This window comes from Hypanus sabinus, chromosome 12 (genome assembly GCF_030144855.1).
Source record: "Hypanus sabinus isolate sHypSab1 chromosome 12, sHypSab1.hap1, whole genome shotgun sequence".
NCBI classification, from domain to species: domain Eukaryota; kingdom Metazoa; phylum Chordata; class Chondrichthyes; order Myliobatiformes; family Dasyatidae; genus Hypanus; species Hypanus sabinus.
The window spans coordinates 33,231,879-33,257,551 of record NC_082717.1 but is presented as its reverse complement, the minus strand read 5'-3'; the positions used below and the strand labels follow the sequence as shown (position 1 = coordinate 33,257,551).

Sequence of the window (25,673 nt, the reverse complement as noted above, 5' to 3'; positions counted from 1 at the left end):
TTTTTTTTGTTTTGTGGCAGCTGTATAGAGCAACACATAAAATTATTACAGTACTGCGCAAAAGTCTGAGGCACACTGGCTATATATATGTGTCTTAGAGTTTTCCGTAATAGTGTATATTGTGAATATTTGGGCTGCAACATTGTCTCCTGCAGAAGCCCACTTGTAACTGCTTGCCAGCCCAAGTACTTGAAGTTTGCACACTAAACCCCCTTCACCACTGTATCAGAGTGAAAATCAAAATACACCACATTCCTCCTTGCATTATATCCTCCAAAAACTTGAGTAGAATCGTTGAGCGTAATTTCCCTTTGTCTCTCCTATTTTTTTAAACAGTTGTGTTTTATTTATCATAAGAACATAACAATGACGCCATTCTGCCATTGAGTCTTCTCTGCCATTCTATCATGGCTGAATTATTATGCCTTTTAATCAGTTCTTCTGCCTTCTACCTATAACTATCCTCTGACCTGCATGAACTGTTCCTTCATCTATAAAATCTAACCACTTTCCAGTCACCTTTGAGTGTGTATATTGGATGCATTTTATACTGTAGATGGCACTGCTGGTGAGCCTTCCACAATGGGTTAGTCAGCTAACGTTGACTGTTTATGTCTCTGTTTGAAAAACTATCTGAGTTCAAAGTATGTTGATTATCAAAGTACATAGAATACAACACTGAAGGTGTTCCCTCAGATATATGTTATTGCAGGCATAATCCAAAATAAAATATAGCCATAATAAAATCACTGAAAGGCCACACTAACTTGGATGTTCAACCAGTGTGCAAAAGACAACAAACTGTGCAAAAATAAATAAATGATAAATAAATAAGGCACGAGAAGAACAAGTGTCATTTGGTGAAGAGGAAGATTAAAGGATGAATATGAACCTCAAAGGATGCTTAAAATGTTTCCTTGAATATTCCCAGGTCTTTCAAGTGTGACAGAAATAGCGACAGGAATACAACACATTTTAGCAGATATGATGTCTAAAGACAGGGATACATTGGACCATATCCGGAGACTGTAAGTATTGAAAAACCTTCATACAATCATTGGATGATTTGTGCACTAGGTAAAGAAAACATAGCAAGTAATGAAGCGAAAAGTCTTTCATTAATGAAAAGCAAATTGGTATAGTAATGTGGTTTGGTATTTTATAATTGTCATATGTACCAAGATACACTGAAAAGCTTGACTTCCATACTGTTGATACGAATGATATTGTACAGTGCATTAAGCTGCAGAGTAACAATGCAGAATAAAGTTAGTGACTTTAAGTCAAGATTGTTGACATTATCAAATCCTTTATTAAATTGTGTATATTTCAAATAGATCTTTTCTCATTATAAGTTACAGTGAAAGGAGGTCTTATCAACCCTGTCTCTTCTCATATGACAGATCCACAAAGTCATGCGACCTGATTCTGTTTTGGATGCAGTGTCATATAAGACCATAAGACATAGGAGCAGAATTAAGCCATTCAGCCCATCGAGTCTGCCCTGCCATTCCATCGTTGCTGATTTCTTATCCCTCTCAATCCCATTCACCAGCCTTCTCTCTGTAACCTTTGACATCCTAACTAATCAAGAACCTGTCAACCTCTGCTTTAAGTATACTCAGTGACTCATAGCCATCTGTGGCAATGAATTCCACAGATTCACAACCCTCCGGCTAAAGAAATTCTTTCTCATCTCTGTTTTAAATGGAGGTGCCTCTATTCTGAAGCTGTGCCCTCAGGTTTTAGAATCACTCAATACAGGAAGCATCCACCCCACATCTGCTCTTTTTTAAGCTGTTAACTATTCGACAGGTTTCAATGAGATCTCTCCTCATTCTTCTAAACTGTAGCAAATACAGGCCCAAAGCCATCAAACACTCCTCATTACGCCAAATGCTAACCCTTTCATTCCTGGTATCATTCATGTGAACCTTCTCTAGACCTTCTCCAATGGTAGCACATCTTTTCATAGATAAGGGGCACAAAACTAATCACAATACTCCAAGTGCAGTCTGACCAATAGCTGTTAAAGCCTCAGTATTACATTCCTGCTGTTATATTCTAGTTCTTTGGAAATGATATGAATATTGCATTTTCCTTCCTTACCAACAGCTCAACCTGCAAGATGACCTTTAGGGAACCATGCACAATGACTCTTAAGTCCCTCTGCATCTCACATTATTGAATTTTCTCCCTGTTTTGAAAATATTTTATGCAGTTATATTTTCTCCCAAAGTGCATAACCATATACTTCCCCACACTATATTCCATCTGCCACTTCCTTGCCCATTATCCCAATCAGTCTCAGTCATTCTGCAGAGTTCTGGCTTCTTCAACTCTACCTGCCTCTCCACCTACATTCCTGCCGTCCACAAACTTGGCCACAAAGCCATCAGTTCTTTCATCCAAATTATTGAAATGTAGACCATATTAAGACATTAAGACATTGGAGCAGGATAACATGAAACGAGGTGGTTCTAACACTGATCCTATTAGTCACTGGCAGCCAACTACAAAAGGTGCCCTTTATTCCCATTCTGCCTCCTGCCAGTCCGCCAATTGTCTATGGGCTTTTATCCTGTTAAGCAGCCATGTGTGTGGCACCTTGTCAAAGGCCTTGTGAAAATCCAAATAAACAATATATACTGATTCTCCTTCATCTATCCTGCCTGTAATTTCCTCAAAGAATCCTAATAGATCTGTCTGGCAAGATTTCCCTTTAAGGAAAAAATGCTGACTTTGGCATATTTTATTATGTACCTCCATGTACCCTGAAACCTCATCCTTAATAATGGACTCTGACATCTTCTCAACCACTGAACAACTTGCCTATGATTTCCTCTTCTGCCTCCCTTAAAGAGTGAAGTGACATTTGCAATTGTCCTGTCTTCCAGAACCATTTCAGAATCTAGAGATCCTTGAAAGATCATTAATAATGCCTCCACAGTCTCTTCATCTACTTCTTTGAGAACCCTGGGGTGCAGTCTGTCTGGTTCAGGTGACCTACCTACCTTCCTACTGATGGTGTCCTCCACGATGAAGACTGATGAGAGATACTTAATAAGTTCATCCATCATAACTTTGTCCGCCATTACTGTACTATCTTTCCAGCGTCATTTTCCCTCAGTCAGATATCCATTCTCTCCTTTTACTCTTTATATATCTGAAAAATCTTTTGGTTTATTTTTATATCATTAGCCAGCTTACCTTCGCATTTCATCTTTTCTCTTCTTTTGGCTTTTTTACTTAACTTTTGCTATTTTTTTAAAAGTTTCCCAATCCTTGAACTTCCTATTAATTTTTGCTATTTTATATATACCCTCTCTTTTGCTTTTATGATGTCTTGGTCTTCCCTTGTCAGCCAAGGTTATGTTATTTTCCCTTTAGGATATTTCTTCATTTTTGGGGTGTATCTATTCTGGGACTTCCAAATTGCCCCAGAAACTCCAGCCGTTGCTGCTCTGCTGTCATTCTTGCAAGAGTCCCCTTCCAATTAAATTTGACCAGCTTCCTCCCCTTTAAAACACTGTGGACTCGATCCGAGACATCCCTGACCCTGGCATCTAAGAGGCACCATACCATCTTGGTGTCTTTCATGTCCACAGAATCTTCAGTTTGCTCTTCTAGCTATGGTATCCTCTATCACTACTACACTCCTCTTCTCTCTCCCCCCACTTCCCTTCTGAGCCACAGAACCAGACTCATTGCTCTGGTCACTGCAGATTCCCCCAGTAGGTCATTTCCACCTCCAACAATATCCAAAGTGATATATTTACACAGGTTTCCCCCGCTATCCGAAGGTAGAGCGTTCCTATGAAACTGTTTGTAAGCTGAAATGTCGTAAAGTGAAGAAGCAATTACCATTAATTTATATGGGAAAATTTTTTGTGTGTTCCGGGACCCATAAAAAAACCTACCAAATCATACCAAATAACACATAAAACCTAAAATAATGTGAACATATAGTAAAAACAGGAATGATATGATAAATATACAGCCTATATAAAGTACAAATATTTCATGTACGGTGTAGTTTCACTTATCAAAAACGGGAAGACGGCGAGCTGAAATCGATCTGAAGGAAAAAAATCAGCATGTACACGCATAGGGGCGTACACATATACGCACACAACTGCCCACACAAGGCTTCACGTTCATGGTAGTCTTTCTCTGGGTAAACACACGTATGAAGTGGCTGTCTTTTTTTTCATAAAAGCAAAAATCCTCTTTGGTTAGCGAAATCAGGTACTAATGTAGGTCTTTTGTAACAGTGAGTTGTTGTAAAGCGAACATTCGAAAAACGGGGGCCACCTGTTTTGAGGGGAATGGCCAGAGAGGTATTCAGCATTGGCTGCATATTCCCTTTCCCTCTCCTTCCAGTCATCCAGACACTTGCCTCCTGCAGCTTGGGGGTCTCCGTTTTAGCTACAGCTTGATGCACTTTGTGCAGATATAATTATTAGTAAGATGAGATCTTCCGGAGTTGTCACATCTCTCTGGAAAAAAATACCACTAACTCAGGACTCATTCTCATGTGCAGTAGCAACATACTGATAGACAACAAAAAAGAAGAAAAAAATTTACGTGTAACAAACTTAGCACCTCCACTTGAGCTTGCCAAAGCCTCCTACTGTAACATAGTCCACTCACAACAATGGTTGCTCCACCTTCACCTCCCTTTTTATTGTCTCAAGTGGAACTCACTCCTGATGTAATTTCTCCTTTTAAAATAGCTCCCACCTTACAATGAGGTCTCTCTCTTTCTCTTGCTCACTGCTTCAATTTGTGACTTACTCTTGACAAGACCGGTTCTTTTCAAATGGCTTTTGCCTTGTAATGATGTCCCTCTCACTCAGTACTTCAAATTATGGCTAAAGATAGCCTAGCAACATTTACTCTTGGAGTTTGTGTAACTATGCACATCGTTTGTATGAAGAATTACTTATTTTGAACAGATGTAGTTTGTGTAAATTAGTATATTATCTTTCTAAAGGCTTTAGTTTGGGTGGTTTTCATAAGATCTTAGAGATGGCATCAGTTCTGAAATGACATACTAATTGATCGAAATGTGGAAACCTGGATTCTAGGATATTCAAACTTAGAGACAAAGTATGTCATGGTACTATTCCTCTTGTTCTGAATCACTAAACACATATTTATGTATCACTTCAGCTGGGGTTTTTTACGTATGACAGTCCAGTTCCTTAATGCATATTGTGATTCAATACAAGTCAGCAGTGGAGAAAGTAGCAATAAAAATATAAAATGCTGGATATGCTCAGAGAAACAATTAAAACTGTGGAAGGAAGCAAGAATTAATGTTTCAGATCAAACACCTTTCATCAGAAACAACAGTAATGATTATCTCAGGTCAAAACAATTTTAGCTGGTTGAGTGAGGGAGGTGCTTGCTGTTTGCTTATGTGTTTTGTTTGCTGCAGTTTAACCCTCTCATGAACATAGCATTTTTAATGTATTCAAAATAGAGGAAAATAGATTCGCAATTCTTTTCTGGGTCTTTTCAATTTGTTTTTGTTTGTATTGTTCCATACTATTCATCTATTCTGGCTGACCAATATTGTGAACTTAGCAAGAGAAAAATCATATCAGAAATCCTTCAGAATTGGGGAATAAATTCTGGGTTATAGATTCTTGAATGAGTCCAATTGTTTTCACTTTTGTTACTGAGAACCATATAGTATGCAAAGAAGCTCTTGAGCCCTCTCTGTCCATTTGGGCCATCCAGTACCTATATAGACCAGTCTCATTTTCTACTGTTCAGCCTGCAGCATCTTTTGCAGGGGTATTTCAAAGTTCAGGGTAAAATTATTATCTAAGAACATGTATGTCACTACATACAACCCTGAGATTCATTTTCTTGTGGGTAATCACAGCAAATACAAGGAACCAATGAAAAGATCACACCCAGCAGGATGGACAGACAACCACACTGTGCAAATACAAAAAGAAAAAAGAGAAATAAATAATCAATAAATGTTGAGAACATGAGATGAAGAGTCCCTGAATATGAGTCCATAATTTGTGGCAATAGTTTAGTGATGGGGCAAATGAAGTTGAGCAAAGTTATTCTGTCTGGTTCAAGAACTTGATGGTTGGGAGGGGGTAATAACTGTTCCTGTACCTTGTGAGTGTGGGTCCTGAAGCTCCATTACCTCCTTCTTGATGGTAACAGTGAGAAGAGAGCATATCCTGAATGGTGGGGGTCCTTGATAGATGCCGCTTTCCTGTGACAGGCCTCTGTGTAGATGTGTTCCATTGTAAGGAGGGCTTTACCTCTGATGGAGTGGGCTATATCCAGTACGTTTTGTAAGCATTTCCATTCAAGGGCATTGGTGTTTCCATACCAAGCCATGATTGCAACCAGTCAAATGCTCTCTACTGCACATCTATTGCAATTGGTCAAAGTTTTAAATGGCATGCCAAATCTTCACAAACTTCTAAGAAAGTAGAGACATTGCCATGCTTTTTTTTTTGTAATTGCTCGGCCCTGTACAGATCCTCTGAAATTACAACACTGAAGAATTTAAATGTGCTGACCTTCCCACCTCTGATTTCCCGATGAGGTCTGGCTCTGGGTTCTTCCTGCTGAAGTCAATAATCAACTTCTTGGTCTTGCTGACATTGAAAAAGAAGGAGGTTGTTGTTGTGGCGCCAATCAGTCAGATTTTCAATCTCCCTCCTAAATACTGTTCGATCACCACCTTTGGTCATCAGCAAACTTAAATCTGGCATTGGACCTGCGCTTAACAACACAGTCATAATTATAAAGCAAGTAGAGCAGGGGGCTAAGCACACAGCCTTGTGCAACTGTGCTTATGGAAATTGTGTAGGAGATGCTGTTGCCAGTCAGAACTGACTGTGGTCTGCAAGTGAAGAAACAGAGGATACAGTTGCTCAAGAGATATTATGGCTTAGGACTTGAAGCTTGTTAATCAATTTTGAAGGGATGATAGTTTTGAAGGCTGATCTGTAATTAATGAAGAACATCCTGATGTATGCAACTTCACTGTTCAGATGTTCCATGTGTTCGTCTAACTATATCTTAAATTCAAGATATCTGTCTCCAAGAGATAACATTGATATTGAAAAGTATAAATGGACAGAGAAATACAAATCCTTAATGGTACAGGGCAAGTTAAAAATACCATGAATAATTTACTATATAAAAATGTTAGTAGTGTTTGGAATTATAGGAACAGAATATAGAAACCAAAATATATATTTTTTAGAGGTGTGTAAAATACTGATTTCACTTGAAATATTCTGGAAATTTATATGTACCTTAGAAAGGATAGAAAATATGTTTGTGAGGGATATTAACAAGAGAAAATCTGCAGATGCTGGAAATCCAATCAACACACACAAAATGCTGGAGGAACTCAGCAGGCCAAGCAGCATCTATGGAGAAGAAAAAGTACAGTTGACGTTTCAGGTTGAGACCCTTCAACAGGACTGGAGAAAAAAAAAGATAAGTAGGTTTAAAAGATGGGGGAGGGGAGATAAACACAAGGTTTAAATCTACTACTCATCTTTTTTTTCCCTCCAGTCCTGCTGAAGGGTCTCAGGCCAAAATGTCAACTGTACTCTTTTTCCCTAGATGTTGCCTGGCTTGCTGAGTTCCTCCGGCATTTTGTGTGTTTTGCTTGTGAAAGAGATTGGGTGGTTATAAATATTAACAGATATAAGGTATCATTTTTATTTTTTGCTAACAAAATTATAAACACCTTACCTCCTATATAATTACATTCTCTGGCCTGTGAAAGCTTTTGCCCAATGGAATAATCTGCATTGTAACGATTCAGTACTGTCAATTATATTATTGCTGCTTTCAAAGGTATAAATGGTGAAAAATGTGGTTACTTGTTGACATTTATGGGTTATTTATTTTTTGTGCCATCTATTGTGTTGGTAAGCCAAAAGGTTGCCATTTGTATTTTTGTTTATTTTCCGTTGAATCCATAACTGTTACTTAATATTTGATGTAGCTGGAAAGACAGAATCAAGTTTCAGCTGACTTTCACTAAACCAAAGACAAAAATGAGGCTGTTTTTGAAGACCCAATGTAGTTCCATAGTTTCATTTCAATTGTTCTATTTCATGTCAGAGTATGTATACAATATACAACCTGAAATTCTCGTTCTTTGCAGGCATGCGTGCAAATGGAAAGGTGCCCCAAAGAATGAGTGACAGTAAAAATATAGAGCACCAAAGCCTCCCTACTCCCCCCTCACACTCAAGCAGCAGCAGAGAACTAACCCTCGCCTCCTCCATTTCAGCAAAAACCCCTCCACCCACCAAACAAGCCATAGCAAAGTTCCATGATCTGCAGTACTATAAAAACCAATGGTTCACCCGACAATTTTACATACCCCAGGCTCTCTGTCTCCCTAATAAAGGGACAGAGAGGTGTCACCTTTTCACAGTGAGAGGGGAGACATAAACAAAACAACTCCCTGATTTACGGGTGTTAAAGTCTTTAAATTTGTTGCCGATTCTTTTACCTCCTGAGTTCTCCAACTCAAGAATCGGCAACAAGTTATTCCCCACCAACGAGAGAGAGAGAGAGAGTGTGCACGATTCACCAAGTACAGAACCCTAGGCAGCCGATCCACGTTCCCGAGGTTCTCTTTTCCCCGTGACGCTTCAGTTGACGAAACTGGCCAGGAATCAGCTGGTCCCCAGGGCAGCAAAGCCTCAGAACGCTGAAGGCCGCTTATCTTCTAGATTGTGCCCTTAGGATATCTAAAAACCCCATTCCCCTTGAAAAGTGAAAACAAAGGCATTAAAACTAGAAATTACGTTGTTTCTGCAGATGAGCTCGAAGAAGTCTTGGTCTAGCGCCATTGTAGCTCCAAGTATCAAGGGAAATGGGTCAGTCAGAATGAAACATTAAGCCCAGTGTTAAATTTGGAGATCCTGTGTAAATAATTGCCCGTCCTCTTGTGCCTATTAATTTATAATTAGCTTATTGTTGTCATGTGTGTCAAGATACGGTGGAAAAATTTTGCATTCTATCCAGCTAAGTAATTTCATACATAACTACATCAAGATAGAACAAAAGGAAAAATAGAAATGCAGAATATAGTGTTAAAGTTACTGAGAACATATAGTGCAGGTTGACAATTTAGGTGCAAGGGCAAAATGACAGGGTAAATTGAGAGATCGAGGGTTTATCTTTGCCGCACAAGGTAGATTGAGACATCGAGAGATCTGCATCAGGTTAACTGGACCTCATTGTACTTGCATTTTATTATATTCTTCTAAGTGCTTTAAGTGCCTAATTGGGAAGCTGTTGCATTTGTTTGGTGTGTGAAATGTGAGCGAATGGAAGGAAACTTTTTCTTCAGCAGTTCAGTCAATGTAACTCCCTGGGTCGCCTCAGGCTCGCTCAGCTCGTTCTCGTCTAGGGGGAGCAGCCTTCGGCCCCGCCAAACTGGGTAATCAGCTGGTGTGGATGCTGTGTGATGTCCCCGCCTCGCCCAAAACCAGACAGTACACCATATGTGATTAAATGAGTACAATTTATAAAGGTTACTATAACTAAGTGATTAATAACGATACAGTATATATGAAGAGAAAATTAAAGAAAAGGCGCCAAACTTATCAAAGTCCAAACCACTTTGTGCACAACCGTTGGAGCTCAATTACTGAAGTCTTCTGGCCACCATTCGATCCCCTCCGAACTCCTCGACTCGCAGCTCAGGACCCTCAGAACTCCTCGACTCTCCAAACAGCTCAGGACCCTCCGAGTGGTCAACCAAGCACATCTAGCTTCATCCCCCCCCCGGAGAATCTCCCGGCCTCGGACCCCCCTTTGGGGTCCGATCCTCGCCCAGCTTAGAGCATTGCGCCCTCTCTCTCGACCCCCTCGCGCCGATCTGCCCAAAAGCCCGTCAACAAAAGCTTACAGACTCAGAAGAAAGAACATTAATCCCCATTTGGTTTACAAAGGAATACCATTCTCGTTATCAGTAAATTAGCATTCCTGCTAGTTAACAAAAGGAAACCCTTTCCCAACAGTAACAAAAAAAAGAAACCCCCCTTTACACACCTCCTCCACCAAATAAAAGTCATGTCCTCATGACTACTAAATAACTCGCCACCTTTCCTGCCAACACACCGTAACCCAAGCACAAACAGTGACATCTCCTCCCCACACAGTAACCCTCACGCCCTGTTCCTCAGGCGCTACTTAGGCCAAGTTTCTCGACTATGACGGCATGTCAGCAATATACTTCACATTTCTGGCAGAGCTGTTCTTCGACTCTGGCATTCTGCCTACGACATCAGTTTTATTTTTAAGTCAGTTTATTTTATCATGTGTTGGTTTTATTCTCTTTTGAAAAACAACTGAACCATTAGCCACAAAAAACTACATGAACTGAAAACAACATTAAGCATATTTTTCATCTCAAAGCCCAAGGGGTACGGGCTCTTTTCAAGGGGAAAACTCTGATAAAGGGAGATGATCTAAGGAAAGAACTAATGTTTACTTGAACTGACACATACTCTTTCCATCAGGTGTCAGGAGGGAAGCTATGCCTAACAGACATATATTTCACAGCACATGTTGCTTTTAGCATTAAAACTCCCAACTACAAATCTCAGCTGCATTTATTTATTTTCCGTGCACTAATACACTTTTACTACATTGTAGTTCATGGCAGATGAAGCTTAATGCAAATAAATGTGAGGTGATGCAATTTAGGAGTACTAATGAAGCTAGGATATACAATATGAATGGTGGGTTCAAAGGAGTATTAAGCAGCAGAGGTATCTTTCTGTGTAATTTCAAATATCTTTGAAGCTATCAGCACAGGTACATAATATGGTTAGGAAGGTATATGGCATACTGGGCTTGGCTAGTCAGAACACTGAACACAAGAACAGGGAAGTATGCTCAAACCTTATAGAACATTGCTCAGACCTCAGCTGGATTACTGCGTGCCTTCCAGGTCACTTCACTATTGGAAAGTTGCAAAGGTACTGGAGAGGCTGCAGAGGAGTTTCACCAAAATATTGCCTGGGATGAAGCATTGCAGACTTGAAAGGAAACTGGATAGACTGAGACTGCTTTTCCTGTAGTGGAGGATGTTAAGAGGTATATCAAATAATAAGGATATAGATAGGGAAGACTGCATGAAACATTTACATGTGTCAGAGCTCTGTAAAACTAGAGGGCAGAGACTTATGGTAGGGGGTAAGAGATTTGGAGAAGATCTGAGAGGAACCTTTTCCACCCAGAGATTAAACTGGAATACACTGCCTGAGACTTGTGGAAGTAGAGTTGCAGACAGCATTTAAGAAATGTCCAGACCAGTGGTTCCAAAATTTTATTTGATTATCACTTCCTTGGCTACCACACCACTCTCTGGCTATTACATAAAAACTGTAAAGAATTTTGCTTGATGATGCACAGTGAAAGAAAATATGAAATGCCAATTCAAAGCAATGACAAATACTTGGAAAAATGATTCAAATCTATTTAAATCTAATAAAATTATTTCTTTCATTTTAGTAAAAATTATTTTCAACAAGTTTTGAGTGTACATTAATAGTCCCAACTATTCATGTCTTCATTGCTTTCTCCCTGTCAATGAGGAGGATGAGCTTGATACAGTGATCACCATCAGGCTGGATGTCACTCAGAAGGAATTTCAGATGGCCACATTCAGTTTTTTGCAGTCTGTTTTGTAGCCTTGAAAGAAGTTGCACTGAAACCATGCTCACTAAATATGATATTGGAAAGGCAATAAAGGACATCTTGATCTTTTTCCACACTGTAGGATAACTTCCTGCAAACGAAAGTCTTGATATGATTTTTTTTTGAATCTCTGCTTTAGCTCAGTCTTTTTGCAGTGAGATCGGTTCTTCCTTTATCCTTCCTGTTAATTCCTCATTACATGTGTTCAGAAATGGATTTATCCAATCTAAAGTTTTGACTGAAAGAAGATCCTGAAATTTCTCTGACATGTCTTTATGCAGCTCATCCAGATAGACACAGTATAACTGAAGATTATTATCTGGTATTCTTTCCTTTCCAACCCAAAGAGGCGCAGAAATTGGAAAAGGTCAAGAAGGCAAATGTTGCTCTTAAATAAGGTTAACTTGGACAGAAATGTAGAGATGACTGATTTGACTTTGATAAGATTCACCTTGTTTCCTTGCAATTAAAGATTGATTTGAATTAAACTTTGCAAATATTTCTGACAAATAAGCAATGTCATACCTAATATTCTTGTGTTGATGAGCGAATGAAGCATTTGAGTCTTTAAAGAATTTTTTTTCACTGTTTCAAAAAGCTCTTAAAAGTGTCTTGGGTAGTTTCCTTTTGAGAGCCATCTGACTTTTGTGTGCAACAGCAACCATTCAAACTGTTCATCATTCCCAATAGAAAGCACTCGAGTTTTGAGAGCTGGGACTTGATTTTATTCTCTGCCATGAGAATAGTCTTTAATGATTTGTGCAACCAACCACTTGGTCTTTTGCGACAAGATACTGTCTGTAAATTATACAGTGTGTTATGTAAGTATGTTAGGTACAGCTTTCTTTCAAGAAAGTAGTAACCCCACAGTGCTGTCCTTTCATTGATAATACCCTGTCGCACAAACAAGAATGTTGGTGAGCAGAATGTCCTTCTCTTTGAAAATTTGCTCAACAACCTGAAGAATTGATTGCTCCTTCGTATCTGTATCTATTTTCATTTTTTAATGAAGCAAATATAACCAAGCGAAGACTCCTTGAGTAGAGTTGTTGCTGAGCAAAATCGCTTTAATTTTTGTACTAGCTAACACTCTACTACAGCAGTGAATGGCAATAATGCATGGGCCAGGCCCAGAAATAACACAATTTCCTCAGTGCTGATTTCACATGATATGCCAAATACAGAAGTGACACATTACTTTTCAACAACTATAATGTACTTCGTGCTAAGTTTAAGAGAATGGTGGGTTAGTGGGAGATGAAGTAATTATGTGATCATTAATTATGAGAGATTGAGGATCAATGATAATAAATAATTTAAGCCTGTAATCCCTTTGCTACCCTGCTTGCTACTGAGTGCTCTTCTCTCCTCTCCCCCCACTACCCCCTTGTCTTTATCTCCCCCTTACACAGATACAACATGGTATATCTTTTAGCTAGTTTGTAAGTCCAAATAAAATTAGTTTCATTCAGTTGCAAATTTACTGATATGGTCTTTTTAGGCATAGTGGTTTGTTTCTATGATGTAACTTTTGGATTTTAGCAAATTTTTGCAGACTAGGCTTTGAATTAGGTGTCAATGTGAATCTAGGCAAGTTAATATCTTAAGTTGTGAATTTTGAATTAAGTAGTTTGATTTAAAACTCTTGTATATTCCACCTATCTTCTAAATAATGGGGATATGCAAGTCGATAATGCAAATTGTTATTGATACTTTGACCTTTGTTTGTAGGTGTGAACCAAATACTGTTTTTATTCAGTCAACTTTGACAAAAGCAACTGCAAAAGAGAAAGATGGAAACAAAAAAGATACTGAGAAGTTCCGCCTGTATCACAACTTCAGCAGTAGTATTGGAAATATACATCATCACCAGGTAAGAGAAATGTATTAAAGATTGTTAAGACTTTTGAAGAGAGTAGAAGCTTTTTAACTTCAGAAAAATCTATTACTACATCAGTACAGAAAGGTCTTGGAGTCCAAATCCATAGCTCTCTGAATGTGGCTGTTCAAGTTGATAGGGTAGTAAAGAAGGCGTTTGACCATAAGACATAGGAGCAGAATTAGGCCGCTAGACTCATTAAGTCTTCTCTGCCATTTCATCATGGCTGATCCAATTTTTCTCTCAGCCCCACTCTCTTGCCTTCTCCCTGTATCCCTTTATCCCTGACCAATCAAGAACCTATCAACCTCTGCCTGAAATATACATAAAGACTTAGCCTCCACAGCTGCATGTGGCAAAGAATTCCATAGATTCACCATTGTCTGTCTAAAGAAATGTCTTTTCATCCCCATTCTTAAAGGATAGTCCTCTATTTTAAGGCTGTGTCCTCTGGTCAGACTCTCCCACCATAGGAACCAACCTCTCCACATCCACTTTATCAAAGCCTTTAACCATTTGATAAGTTTCAATGAGGTCACCACTCATTCTTCTGAATTCCAGCAAATATCAGCCCAGGCACATCATTAGTGTCTAACTCATGCAGTGGACAGGGGTTTTAGTGGGAAAGTCTCTTCATTCATGCAAACAAATACACACCTTCTGTTGAGTTGCAACATAGTGGTCGCACAGAAATTTAGTGGACGAAAATGTAAGTTGATGTACTTGTGTGCACGTAACCGCTGTTGTATTTATCTCTGAAGGCAAAACCTCATTTGGTATCCGGTATATTTAAAAAAAAAACAGCAATATGATTTTAAAAAGAACATTCTTTACCACAGGAGAAAGCTTTTCAGATATAGCGTGGAGGTGTAATACTTAAAGGTAGATGTTGAAGTTGGATTTTGAGACTGTAATTCTTGGACAACTGAAGGCAGGGATGTGTATTATCGTGAGAAATGAGTAGTACATTAAAAATGGAGGATGGACTGGAGTCCTGAGATTTTGTAAAGAATGTGCTGTAAGACAGGAGAAAGTAAATGGATAGGGTGGGCAAGACAAGGAATTTGTTGAGCTTATGTAGGATTTGCAATATCGGTAAATAGAATTGTACAGGGTATTTGTAGACATAAATATTTAGATGAATTGATACTTTCAGGGGATAGGAAACTAGCCAAGAGAGCATTTGAATACTTGAGTTTGGAGTTGATAAAGACATGGATGGGTGTTTCAATACTGAGCTCTTCTTCTAGTGTTAAAGAATTACCATTCATCCAACCATCTGTGTATTAAAAAATGCCATCACCATTTGGACGTTAATGGAAGCTGAAAACATGTTTATAGCTACAGGAATTAACTTCCATTTACACTTAGTCCATTTTGGATTGAGAACAAATGGTTGAGGATGTTCTGGCATCATTCACTTGTACAGTTCTGATTTTGCTTCTGGATTCACTTTGATACATGGTATGACGTGTAAATTTTCCACATTTTTGATTACCAAAGAGAGTTATAATTGTATTATAGTGAAATTGCATTTTATCTGTAAGGTAATGTTGAATTATTTCAACTTTAGAAATGACTTCGTTGCTCATACAATATTGACTTTAGTTAATATTTAGTCAATAATGGGCTGTTTTTCAACATTGTGCAGAATATTTATTTGTGGGTTTAACAGCATTGTTGCGTGTCCCAGTACCAAATGCCCTTTGAATATTCTTTGAGAATAAACAATGAATTTTGTCACTTTTATTTTCCACTTACTTAACAGGAGAAACATCTACTTTGGCAGTATGCTGTACTTACTGTTCTATTCACTTAACTATGATGCACATAACTGCTTTTGTTACTTTTTTGTTCCATAAAATGTCATGCCATTTCTGTCACTGGAATGGTGACGCTGATGTCCGTAAATCAGTCGAGTGCCTTGCAGCCATGTAAAGCAATTGCGTTTAACATATGTGACATGTCTGAGTTTGCTTATAATTGAATTAAAGATGTCTTAATGACACACAGTGTGCTGTTGTGACAGCATTTTCCTCATCTAACAAGTAAAAGAATGCTTATCTAACAAGTAAAAGAAATGTTCTGAGAAATTTAAGTTTCATTGTTCTTAGATTCACAATGTATGCCAGTTATTAAGTACTTGATTTTTGAATTTTTCAGTTCTGTTCATATTTAGGCAAAAAAGAACCTTTCATTGCCTTTTCTCTCTTTGCAAATTAAAAAGCAATATAATAACCAGCAATAATTGTAGTTGTTGCAGGATGGTATACACTGTAAACTTTACCTCTTAATGTAAGTTTCTCCATTTCCGCAATATGACCATTGTTCTGGCAGAATAAAGATCAGGCAAAAATCACTGCACATCTATGGAGGATAGATTTGCATATTAAACAGGGCTAAAAATCAAATTTACAAGTACAGAATGATAGTGAAAGCATTTAAAATATTTCATTCTGTGGTCTTAAATTCTCTGTCACATTAAAAAAATCTGAACATGTAGTTTGTGTTTTTAAAAGAAAATCGCTATTGACAATTTTCATATTAACTTAGATATCATTTGCTGCCTTTTGCAGTTCTCTAATGGGAATTTGAAAAATCTATTCTTACTTTATTCGGGTGTATTTTGACGGAACATTGGAACAGACCATTTGGGTCCTTGAGCATGGTACTCTTCAGTGAAAGGATGACAGATTTGTATCCCAACTGCATTCAACCATTTTGTCTATACACTGCCAGAATGAAAGATTTAATTTGAAGTAGTGAGTGAGGGAGAAACATTGTTGCAAGGCAGGCGGCATTTGAAAAGAAATATCTCGTTGGGAGTGAGCTTTATTTGAGCCAATAAAAGAAGGGAGCAGCTACTGTTAGAGTGGGAGGCACAGGGAGAGGTTCGAAGTGAGTTCCCAGTAATTTTTGTTCCCTTTTCATCACACTGGCTATGTATTAATAGCTAGTAGAATGGGTCCAGAGTTAGAGGTCTCTGGGGGACCTCCAGTCTCCCTGATAACCACATCTGCATGAAGTGCATTGAAATGTGTCTCCTTAGAGACCATGTAAAGAAACATAGCTTGATGACCTTAAGTTCATACGGGAGAATGGAGTGATAGGAGCTACAGGGAGGTAGTCACCACTAAACTACAGGAGCTGTAGGTGACTGTCAGGAGAGGGAACGGGAATAGGTAGTAAATGCAGAGTACCCCTATGGTGATTCCCCCTCAATAATAAGTATGTCACTCGAAATATCGTTGGAGGGGATGACCTACAAAGGGGAAGCTGCAGTGACTAGGTCTCTGTCACTGCAGGGAAGGGGGGAGAAGAGGAGTGCAATAGTGATAGGGGATTCCATAGTTATAGGAAAGGACAAGAGATTCTGTGAATGTAAAAGAGGCATCTATATGGTATGTTGCCTCCCAGGTGTCTGGACCAGGAGTGTCTCAGATTGGGCCCACAACATTCTGAAGAAGGAGGGGTGAGTAGCTAGAAGTCATGGTACATATTGGTACCAATGACATAGGTAGGAAAGGAAAAAGATCCTGAAGAAAGAATATTGGGAGTTAGATAAAAAGCTGAAAAGCAGATCTCCAGGGTAGTAATCTCTGGATTGCTGCCTGTGCCAGCGAGCCAGTGGGGGTAAAAATAGGATGATTAGGCAGATGAATGCATAGCCCAGGAACTGATGTAGGGAGTAGGATTTCAGATTCCTGGATTATTGGGATCTTATCTGCAGAATTTATGACCTGTACAAAAAGGACATGTTATTCCTGATTCTGAGGGGAACCATTATCCTTAAGGGCAGGTTTGCTAGAGCTGTTGGAAAGGGTTTCAACCGAGTTGGCAGGAGGATGGGAATCAGAGTGGCAGGGCAGCAGGTATACAAGTGGATGCAGTGAATAGTGAGACTGTGATGAAGGACAGGCAAAATTGCAGTTAGTGAGATTTAATTGAAAAGTAACATGGGGGCAAAATCGAAAAGGGTGATGAATACAGGATTGAAGGTTACATATTTGAATGCACACAGTATACCCAATAAGGTAGATGACCTTGTAGCACAGTTAGAGATTGGCAAGTACAGTCGGCCCTCCTTATCTGTGAGTTTCGCATGCGCAAATTCAACCAATCACAAATCGAGAAAACCCAGCACTTGTTGTTCGAGCATGTACAGACTTTTTTTTTCTTGTCATTATTCCCTAAACAATGCAGTATAACAACTATTTTACATAACATTTACATTGTATTAGGTATTATAAGTAATCCAGAGATGAATTAAAGTATACGGGAGGATGTGCATAGGTTACCATGGATCAAGATCGAAAAAAAATCGAAAGTTCTCCTGCTATGTAAGTCGGAACAGGTACATCCAGCATTATTTAACATCAGTTAGTCAAACGTTTGTCTTAGTATATAGTATATATTTTACCTTCCTATGCATATAAAACACTTAGGAACGTATGTTTCAGTGTTGGGCTCGGGGAGTTCCCGAGTTCGATACAGTGACAGACCACTTCCGAGCACGCTCTCCATCTGTACCTGGTTGATGTGGAGGATCAAAAACCCAAAACCCGATAATTAAACCACTGCGTTGCATAGTAATAATTGTAGCTTTCATTGGGGCAGGGCATTTCTCACTTTATCCTTTAAAATTGTTCTGATCGTTGACCGACTGTAGCCTTACGCTTTTCCAATGACCGATGGCATTTCACCTCTTTCCGATCGCTTTATTATTTCCACTTTATTTTCAATCGTGATCGTGATTATTTTTGTGAACAGAAACACTGCGGATTCAGAGGTCCGCCGCCAGGTCCTAATGTCCATCGCACTGAGACAGGTTAAATAAGCTCTGGGGTTCCGCTGGGTCCTAAGGTCCACCGTATTGAGACAGGTTGAATAAGGGACTTGAGCATCCGCGTGTTTTGGTATCCGCGAGGGGTCCTGGAATCATCCCTCGCGGATAAGGAGGGCCGATTGTATGACATAGTGGGCATCCCTAACCTGTGACTGAAAGATCATAGTTGGGACCTTAACGTCCAGGGATACTCATTGTACCAAAGAGATGGGAAGGTATGCAGAGTTCGTGAGGTGGCTCTGTTGTCTAAAAAATTGAAAGAAGTGATACAGGATTGGAAGATGTATAATAATTGTGGGTAGAGTTAAGAAACTACAAGGGTGAAAAAGTCCCTGATGGGAGTTATATACAGGCATCCAAATAGTAGCCAGGATGTGGAACACAAATTACAACAGGAAATAGAAAAGGCATTAAAAAGGGCAAATCCCTTGGGGGATTTCAAAATGCAGGTTGATTGGGAAAATCAGGATGGTGCTGGATCCTAAGAGAAGGGATTTGTCGAGTGCCTATGCGATGCTTGCGGTCAGCCCACTAGGGGATATGCTGTTCTAGAGTAGGTGTTGTGCAATGAACCACATTAGATCAGGAAGCTTAAAGGAATCCTCAGGAGGTAATAATCATAACATGATAGAATTCACACTGCAGTTTGAAAGGAGAAACTCAAGTCAGATTTATCAGTATTACATTGGAGTAAAGGGAATTAGAAGCATGAAAAGAGGTGCTGGCCAAGTCGATTAGATGGGGACACCAGCAGAGGCGATGGCAGAACAGCTGTGGCTTGAGTTACTGGGGGCAATGCAGAAGGTGCAGGACAGATACATTCCAAAGATGAAGAACTATTCTAAAGGGAAGTCAAATGCAGCATGAAAGCAAGGGGGGGGGGCATATAGCAATAACTAGTGGGAAGTTAGAAGATTGGGAAGCTTCTAAAAACCAATAGAAGGCAACCAAAAAAAAACATAAGGAGTGATAAGGTGAAACATGAAGGTAAGCTAGCCAAAAATATCAAAGGATACCAAAAGCTTTTCAGATATATGAAGAGTAAAGGAGAAGTGAGATAGGATATTGGACTGCTGGAACATGACACTGGAGAGGTAACAGGGACAAACTTAAGTATTTTACATCAGTATGGAAGACATTAACAGTATGCTGGAAGTTCAAGTGTGTTAGAGGGCAGAAGTTAATGGAAGTTCTGAAGGAAGATAAGTCACCTGGACCAGATGGACTACACCCTCAAGGTATTTGTAATGATCTTTCAAGAATCAGTAGATTCTGTAATGGCCCTAGTGGACTGGAAAATTGCAAGTGATTAAAAAGAATTCAAAAGGCAACGATGATGGCCAAGGGAGTTCAAGGACAGCATAAAAGGAAAAGAGAGGGCATATAATATAATAAAAAAATTAATGGGAAGTTAGGAATAGGAAACTTTCAAAAAACTTCTGAAGGCAACTAAAAAAGCCATAAGGGTAGAAAAGATGAAATATGAAGGTAAGAGCCAGTAATATAAAGGAGAATACCAGAAGTTTTTCAGATATATAAAGAGTAAAACAGAAGTGAGAGTGAATACCATACCTCTGGAAAGTGATGCTGGAAAGGTAGTAATAGAGGAAAAAGAAATGAAGGATAAACTTAAGTATTTTCTGTCAGTCTTCACTGTGGAAGATGATTGCAGTATGTCAGAAATTCGGAAGTGTCAGGAAGCAGAAGATAGTGTAGTTGCTATTAATAAGGAGAAGGTGCTTGGGAAGCTGTAAGGTCTGAAGGTAGATACGTCACCTGGACTAGATGGACTACACCCCAGGGTTCTGAAAGAGGTAGCTGAAGAGCTTGTGGAATCATTAGTAATGATTTTTGAGAAATCGCTATCTGGAATGGTTCTGGAGGAGTGGAAATTGCAAATGCCACTATGTTCTTTAAGAAGGGAGGAGGCAGAAGAAAGGAAATAGGCAAGTTAACCTGACTTCAGTGGTTGACAAGATGTTGGATGAGATTTTGGGATAATTGGAGGCATATTACCGAATAGGCCAAAATCAACACAGTGGAATATCTTGCCTGACAAATATTTTGAAATTCTTTGAGGAACTATCAAGCAGGATAGGCAAAGGAGAGTCAGTGGATATTGTTTATTTGGATTTTCAGAAGACCTTTGACAAGGTGCCACACATGAGGCGGCTTAACAAGATAAGAGCCCATAGTATTATGGGAAATAATTGATAGAAGATTGGCTGACTGGCAGGAGGTAAAGAACAGATATAAAGGGAATGTTTTCTGGCTGGCTGCTGGTGACTAGTGGTGTTCTACAGCAGTCATTGTTGAGATCACTTCTGTTCACTTATATGGCAGTGATTTGGATGAAGAAATCGAAGGGTCTGTGGCCAAGTTTGCAGATGGTACAATGATAAGTGGAGATACAGTTAGCATTGAGGAAGCAGGACATCTGCAGAAAGACATAGACAGATTACAAAAATGTTCAAAAGAAGTGACAGATGGAATATAGTGTAGGGGATTGAACGGTCATGCACTTTTGGGAGAAGGAATAAAGGCATAGAGTATTTTTTAAATGGGGAGAAAATTCAGAAATCAGAGGTGCAAAGGGTCTTGGGAGTCCTTGTGCAGGATTCCCTGAAGGTTAACTTGCAGATTGAGTTGGAGATAAGGAGGACAAATACAATGTTTGTGTTCATTTCGAGTGGAATATAAGACCAGGGATGTAATGCTGAAGCTTTATAAAGCATTGGTCAGACCTTACTTGGAGTATTGTGAGCAATGTTTGGCTCCTCATTCTCAGAAAAGTTCTGCTGGCATTGGAGAAGGTCCAAAGGATGTCCACAAGAATGATTCTGGGAATGAAAGGGTTAATGTATGAGGCACAGTCCTGCAATTGCTTGAATTTAGAAAAATGAGGAGGGAATCTCATTGAAACCTATTGAATATTGAAATACCTGGATAGGGTGGATGTGGAGAGGATGTTTCCTATAGGCCATATGATATAGGAGCAGTGTTAGTCCATTTGGCCCTTTGAATCTGCTCCGCCATTTCATCATGGTTGATCAATTTTCTCTCTCAGCCCAATCTCCTGCCTTCCCGTATTCCTTCATGCCCTATCTAATCAAGAATCTTATCAAATTCTACCTTGTATACCCAGTGTCTTGGCCTCTACAACCAATTGTGACAATGAATTCCACAGATTCACCACTCTGTAGGTGAAGAAATTCCTCCTTTTCTCCATTCAAAAAGGACGTCTTTTATTCTGATGCTGTGTCCTCTGGTCTTAAATTCTCCTCCATAGGAAACATCCTCTCCATATCCACTCTATTGTGGCCTTTCAACATTTCAGAGGCTTCAATAAGGTCTTCCCTCATTCTTCTGAATCCTGCTGTACAGAGATCCAGAGCTATCAAGCGCTCCTCAAATGATAAGCCTTTCAATCCCAGAATAATTTTCACTAACGTTCTTTAAACCCTCTCTCATGTTGGCAAACACGAGGAAATCTGCAGATGCTGGAAATTCAAACAACAACACACACAAAATGCTGGTAGAACACAGCAGGCTAGGCAGCATCTATAGGAAGAAGTGATGTCAACATTTTGGGCCGAGACCCTTCGTCAGGACTAACCGAAAGAAAAGATAGTAAGAGATTTGAAAGTAGAGGAGGGACGGGGAAATGCGAAATGATAGGAGTAGACCGGAGGGGGTGGGATGAAGCTAAGAGCTGGAAAGGTGATTGGCGAAAGTGATACAGAGCCGGAGAAGGGAAAGGATCATGGGATGGGAGGCCTCAGGAGAAAGAAAGGGGGGGGGAGGGAAGCACCAGAGAGAGATGGAAAACAGGCAAACAACTAAATATGTCAGGGATGGGTTAAGAAGAGGAGGAGGGGCATTAACGGAAGTTATAGAAGTCAATGTTCATGCCATCAGGTTGGAGGCTACCCAACCGGTATATAAGGTGTTGTTCCTCCAACCTGAGTTTGGATTCATTTTGACAATAGAGGAGGCCATGGATAGACATATCAGAATGGGAATGGGACGTGGAATTAAAATGTGTGGCCACTGGGAGATCCTGCTTTTTCTGGCGGACCGAGCGTAGGTGTTCCACGAAATGGTCTCCCAGTCTGCGTCGGGTCTCGCCAATATATAAAAGGCCACACCGGGAGCACCGGACACGGTATACCACACCAGCCGACTCACAGGTGAAGTGTCGCCTCACCTGGAAGGACTGTCTGGGGCCCTGAATGGTGGTGGGGGAGGAAGTGTAAGGGCAGGTGTAGCACTTGTTCCGCTTACAAGTGCCAAGAGGGGGATCGGTGGGAAGGGATGGGGGGGGACGAGTGGACAAGGGAGTCGTGTAGGGAGCGATCCCTGCGAAAAGCAGAAAGGGGGGGAGGGAAAAATGTGTTTGGTAGTGGAATCCCATTGGAGGTGGCGGAAGTTACGGAGAATTATATGTTAGACCTGGAGGCTGGTGGAGTGGTAGGTAAGGACAAGGGGAACCCTATCCCGAGTGGGGTGGCGCGTGGATGGAGTGAGGGCAGATGTGCGGGAAATGGGAGAAATGCGTTTGAGAGCAGAGTTGATGGTGGACGAAGGGAAGCCTCTTTGCTTAAAAAAGGAGGACATCTCCTTCGTCCTGGAACGAAAAGCCTCATCCTGAGAGCAGATGCGGCGGAGACGGAGGAATTGTGAGAAGAGGATAGACTTTTTGCAAGAGACAGGGTGGGAAGAGGAATAGTCCAGGTAGCTGTGAGAGTCTGTAGGTTTATAGTAGATATCAGTAGATATCGGCACATCCTTTCAAAGATAAAGGTCCCAAAACTGCTCACAGTTCTCCGTAAGGCCACATTAATGCTTTACAGAGCTTCAACATTATATTCTTGTCCTCTTGAAATGAATGTTGACATTGCATTTGCATCCTCACCACCAACTTGTCCTGGAAATTAACCTTTAGGGAATCCTTCTTGCCTTAGATTTTTCAATGTTTTCTCCATATAGAAAATAGTCTACTTTTTCATCTCTTCTACCGAATTGCATGACCATACATTTCCTAACACGGCATTTCATAAGCCACTTCTTCACCTATTCTCCTTGCACGTTTTTTGATTATACTCAATATACATATACGGTTTTACTTGTTTATTTATTATTATTATTATTTTATTTATTACTATATTTTTCTCTCTCTGCTAGATTATGTATTGCATTGAACTGCTGCTGCTAAGTTAACAAATTTCATGTCACATGCCCGGTATAATAAACCTGATTCTGATAATCTAAGTCCTTCTGTAGCCTCTCTGCTTTCTCAAAAGTTCCTGCCTTATTTTTATATCATCTGTAAACTTGGCCACAAAGCCATCAATTCTGTCAAAAGTGGGTGAGTCTTGGAGCAGAGGATACCCCTTCATTCCTGAATTATTCTTGGAATCATCCTTGTGAACCTCTTCTGGACTTTCTCCAATGACAACACATCTGTTCTGAGATATGAGGCCTAAACCTGTTAACAATACTCCAAGTTGGCCAGACTAGTGTCTGACTAGTGTCACCATTATCTCAGTAACACACACAAAATACTAGAGGAGCTGAGCAGGCCAGGCAGCGTCTATGAAAAAAAGAACAGGTAGTCCCCGAGTTACGAATGTCCGACTTACGGATAACTCATACTTACGAACCGAGGAAGGAGAATGCCGTCTGCCATTTTAAGTCGGATAGCGACGCCGTCCGCCATTTTAAGTTATTGTCGTTGACACTGTGTTGAATGTGTAACTTCGTATTTGGCTTAAATTTTTCTTAGCAAGATTCACCCTGACCTCTCCCCCCCGCACCCCCGTTCTGGTTGGCTGGTGGCTCAGTGAGATCAGCACCGAGCTCGAGAATGGAGTTTCCCGAGTTCGATCCAGTGACAGACCACTCCCGTGCTGGGTTGATGTCGATCTAGTGACTCCCGTAGCATCCGTGCCAGCTTGATGTTGAGCTCGCAACTCGACCTCGTAAAAAAAAAACTGCCACCTCCAGTTTAAATTCCCACTTGGAATATTGTGGAGGATCAAATATCCAAACCCAGCACAGCCCCCACTTGTCCCATTTAGCCTGTCTCAGTGCGGTAGACTTCAGGACCTTAGGTGCAGTGGTCCTTAGGTCCCAGCGGACCTCGGGAGCCGACAGATGTCGGGATCCGCCACCAGCAGTGTTTCTGGTCCGTTGATGGGAAGTGATCACGATTGAAAATAAAGTGGAAATAATAAAGCATGTGGAAATAATAAAGCACTTGGAAAGAGATGAAATGCTATTGGTCATTGGAAAAGTGTTAGGCTACAGTCAGTCAACGATCGGAACAATTTTAAAGGATAAAATGAGAGTAATGGAGCATGTGAAAGGCCCTGCCCATAATTATTGGAATACATATGTTTCTTAAGTATTTTATATGCATAGAAAGGTAAAATATATACTATATACTACAACAAACGTTTGACTAACTGACGCTAAATAATACCAGATGTACTTGTTCTGACTTCCGTACAAATCCGACTTAAAGACAGACTCAGGAATGGAACTCATTCGTAACCTGGGGACTGCCTGTACAGTCAATGTTTCGGGCTGAGACCCTTCATCAGGACTAAAGTAAAAAATGATGAGTAGATTCTACTGTGTACCTCCCCAGTTCCTCTAGCATTTTGTGTGTGCTGTTTGGATTTCCAGCATCTGCAAATATTATCTTGTTGATGCTCACCATTATCTCCTTCCTTTTATATTCTATTCCCCTTGAAATAAATGGCAACATCACATTTGCCTTTCTTACCGCAGACTCAACCTGTAAGTTAACCTTTTGGGAGTCTAGCACGAGGACTCCTAAGTCCCTCTGCACCTCTGATATTTGAATCTTCTCCCCATTTTGATAATAGTCTGCACTATTGTTTCTTTTACTAAAATGCATTGTCATACATTCCTCAACACTGTATTCCATCTGCCACTTTTTTGTCCGTTCTTCCAATTTGTCTAAGTCCTGCTACAATAGCATATCTTCCTAAGTACTACCTACCACTCCACTTGTCTTCCTATCACCCACAAACTGCCACAAAGCCATCAATTCTATTATCCAAATTATTGACAAACAATGTGAAAAGTAATGGTCCCAATACTGACCCCTGAGGAACACCACTAGTCACTGGCAGCCAACCAGAGAAGTCCCCCTTTTGTCAGCCATTCCTCTATCCATGCCAGTATTTTTCC

The 25,673-nt window shown here is 40.0% G+C and overlaps 1 protein-coding gene across 3 annotated transcripts in view; it reads left to right on the top strand.

Moving 5' to 3' along the window:
• Positions 1–25,673, top strand: part of srbd1 (S1 RNA binding domain 1) — a 303,090-nt gene that overhangs the window by 23,521 nt on the left and 253,896 nt on the right. For all 3 annotated transcript variants that reach the window (XM_059985738.1, XM_059985737.1, XM_059985736.1), the window contains exons 9-10: positions 932–1,028; positions 13,459–13,600. In XM_059985738.1, the coding sequence (XP_059841721.1) occupies positions 932–1,028; positions 13,459–13,600 (239 nt within the window). The remainder of the gene's footprint in view (positions 1–931; positions 1,029–13,458; positions 13,601–25,673) is intronic.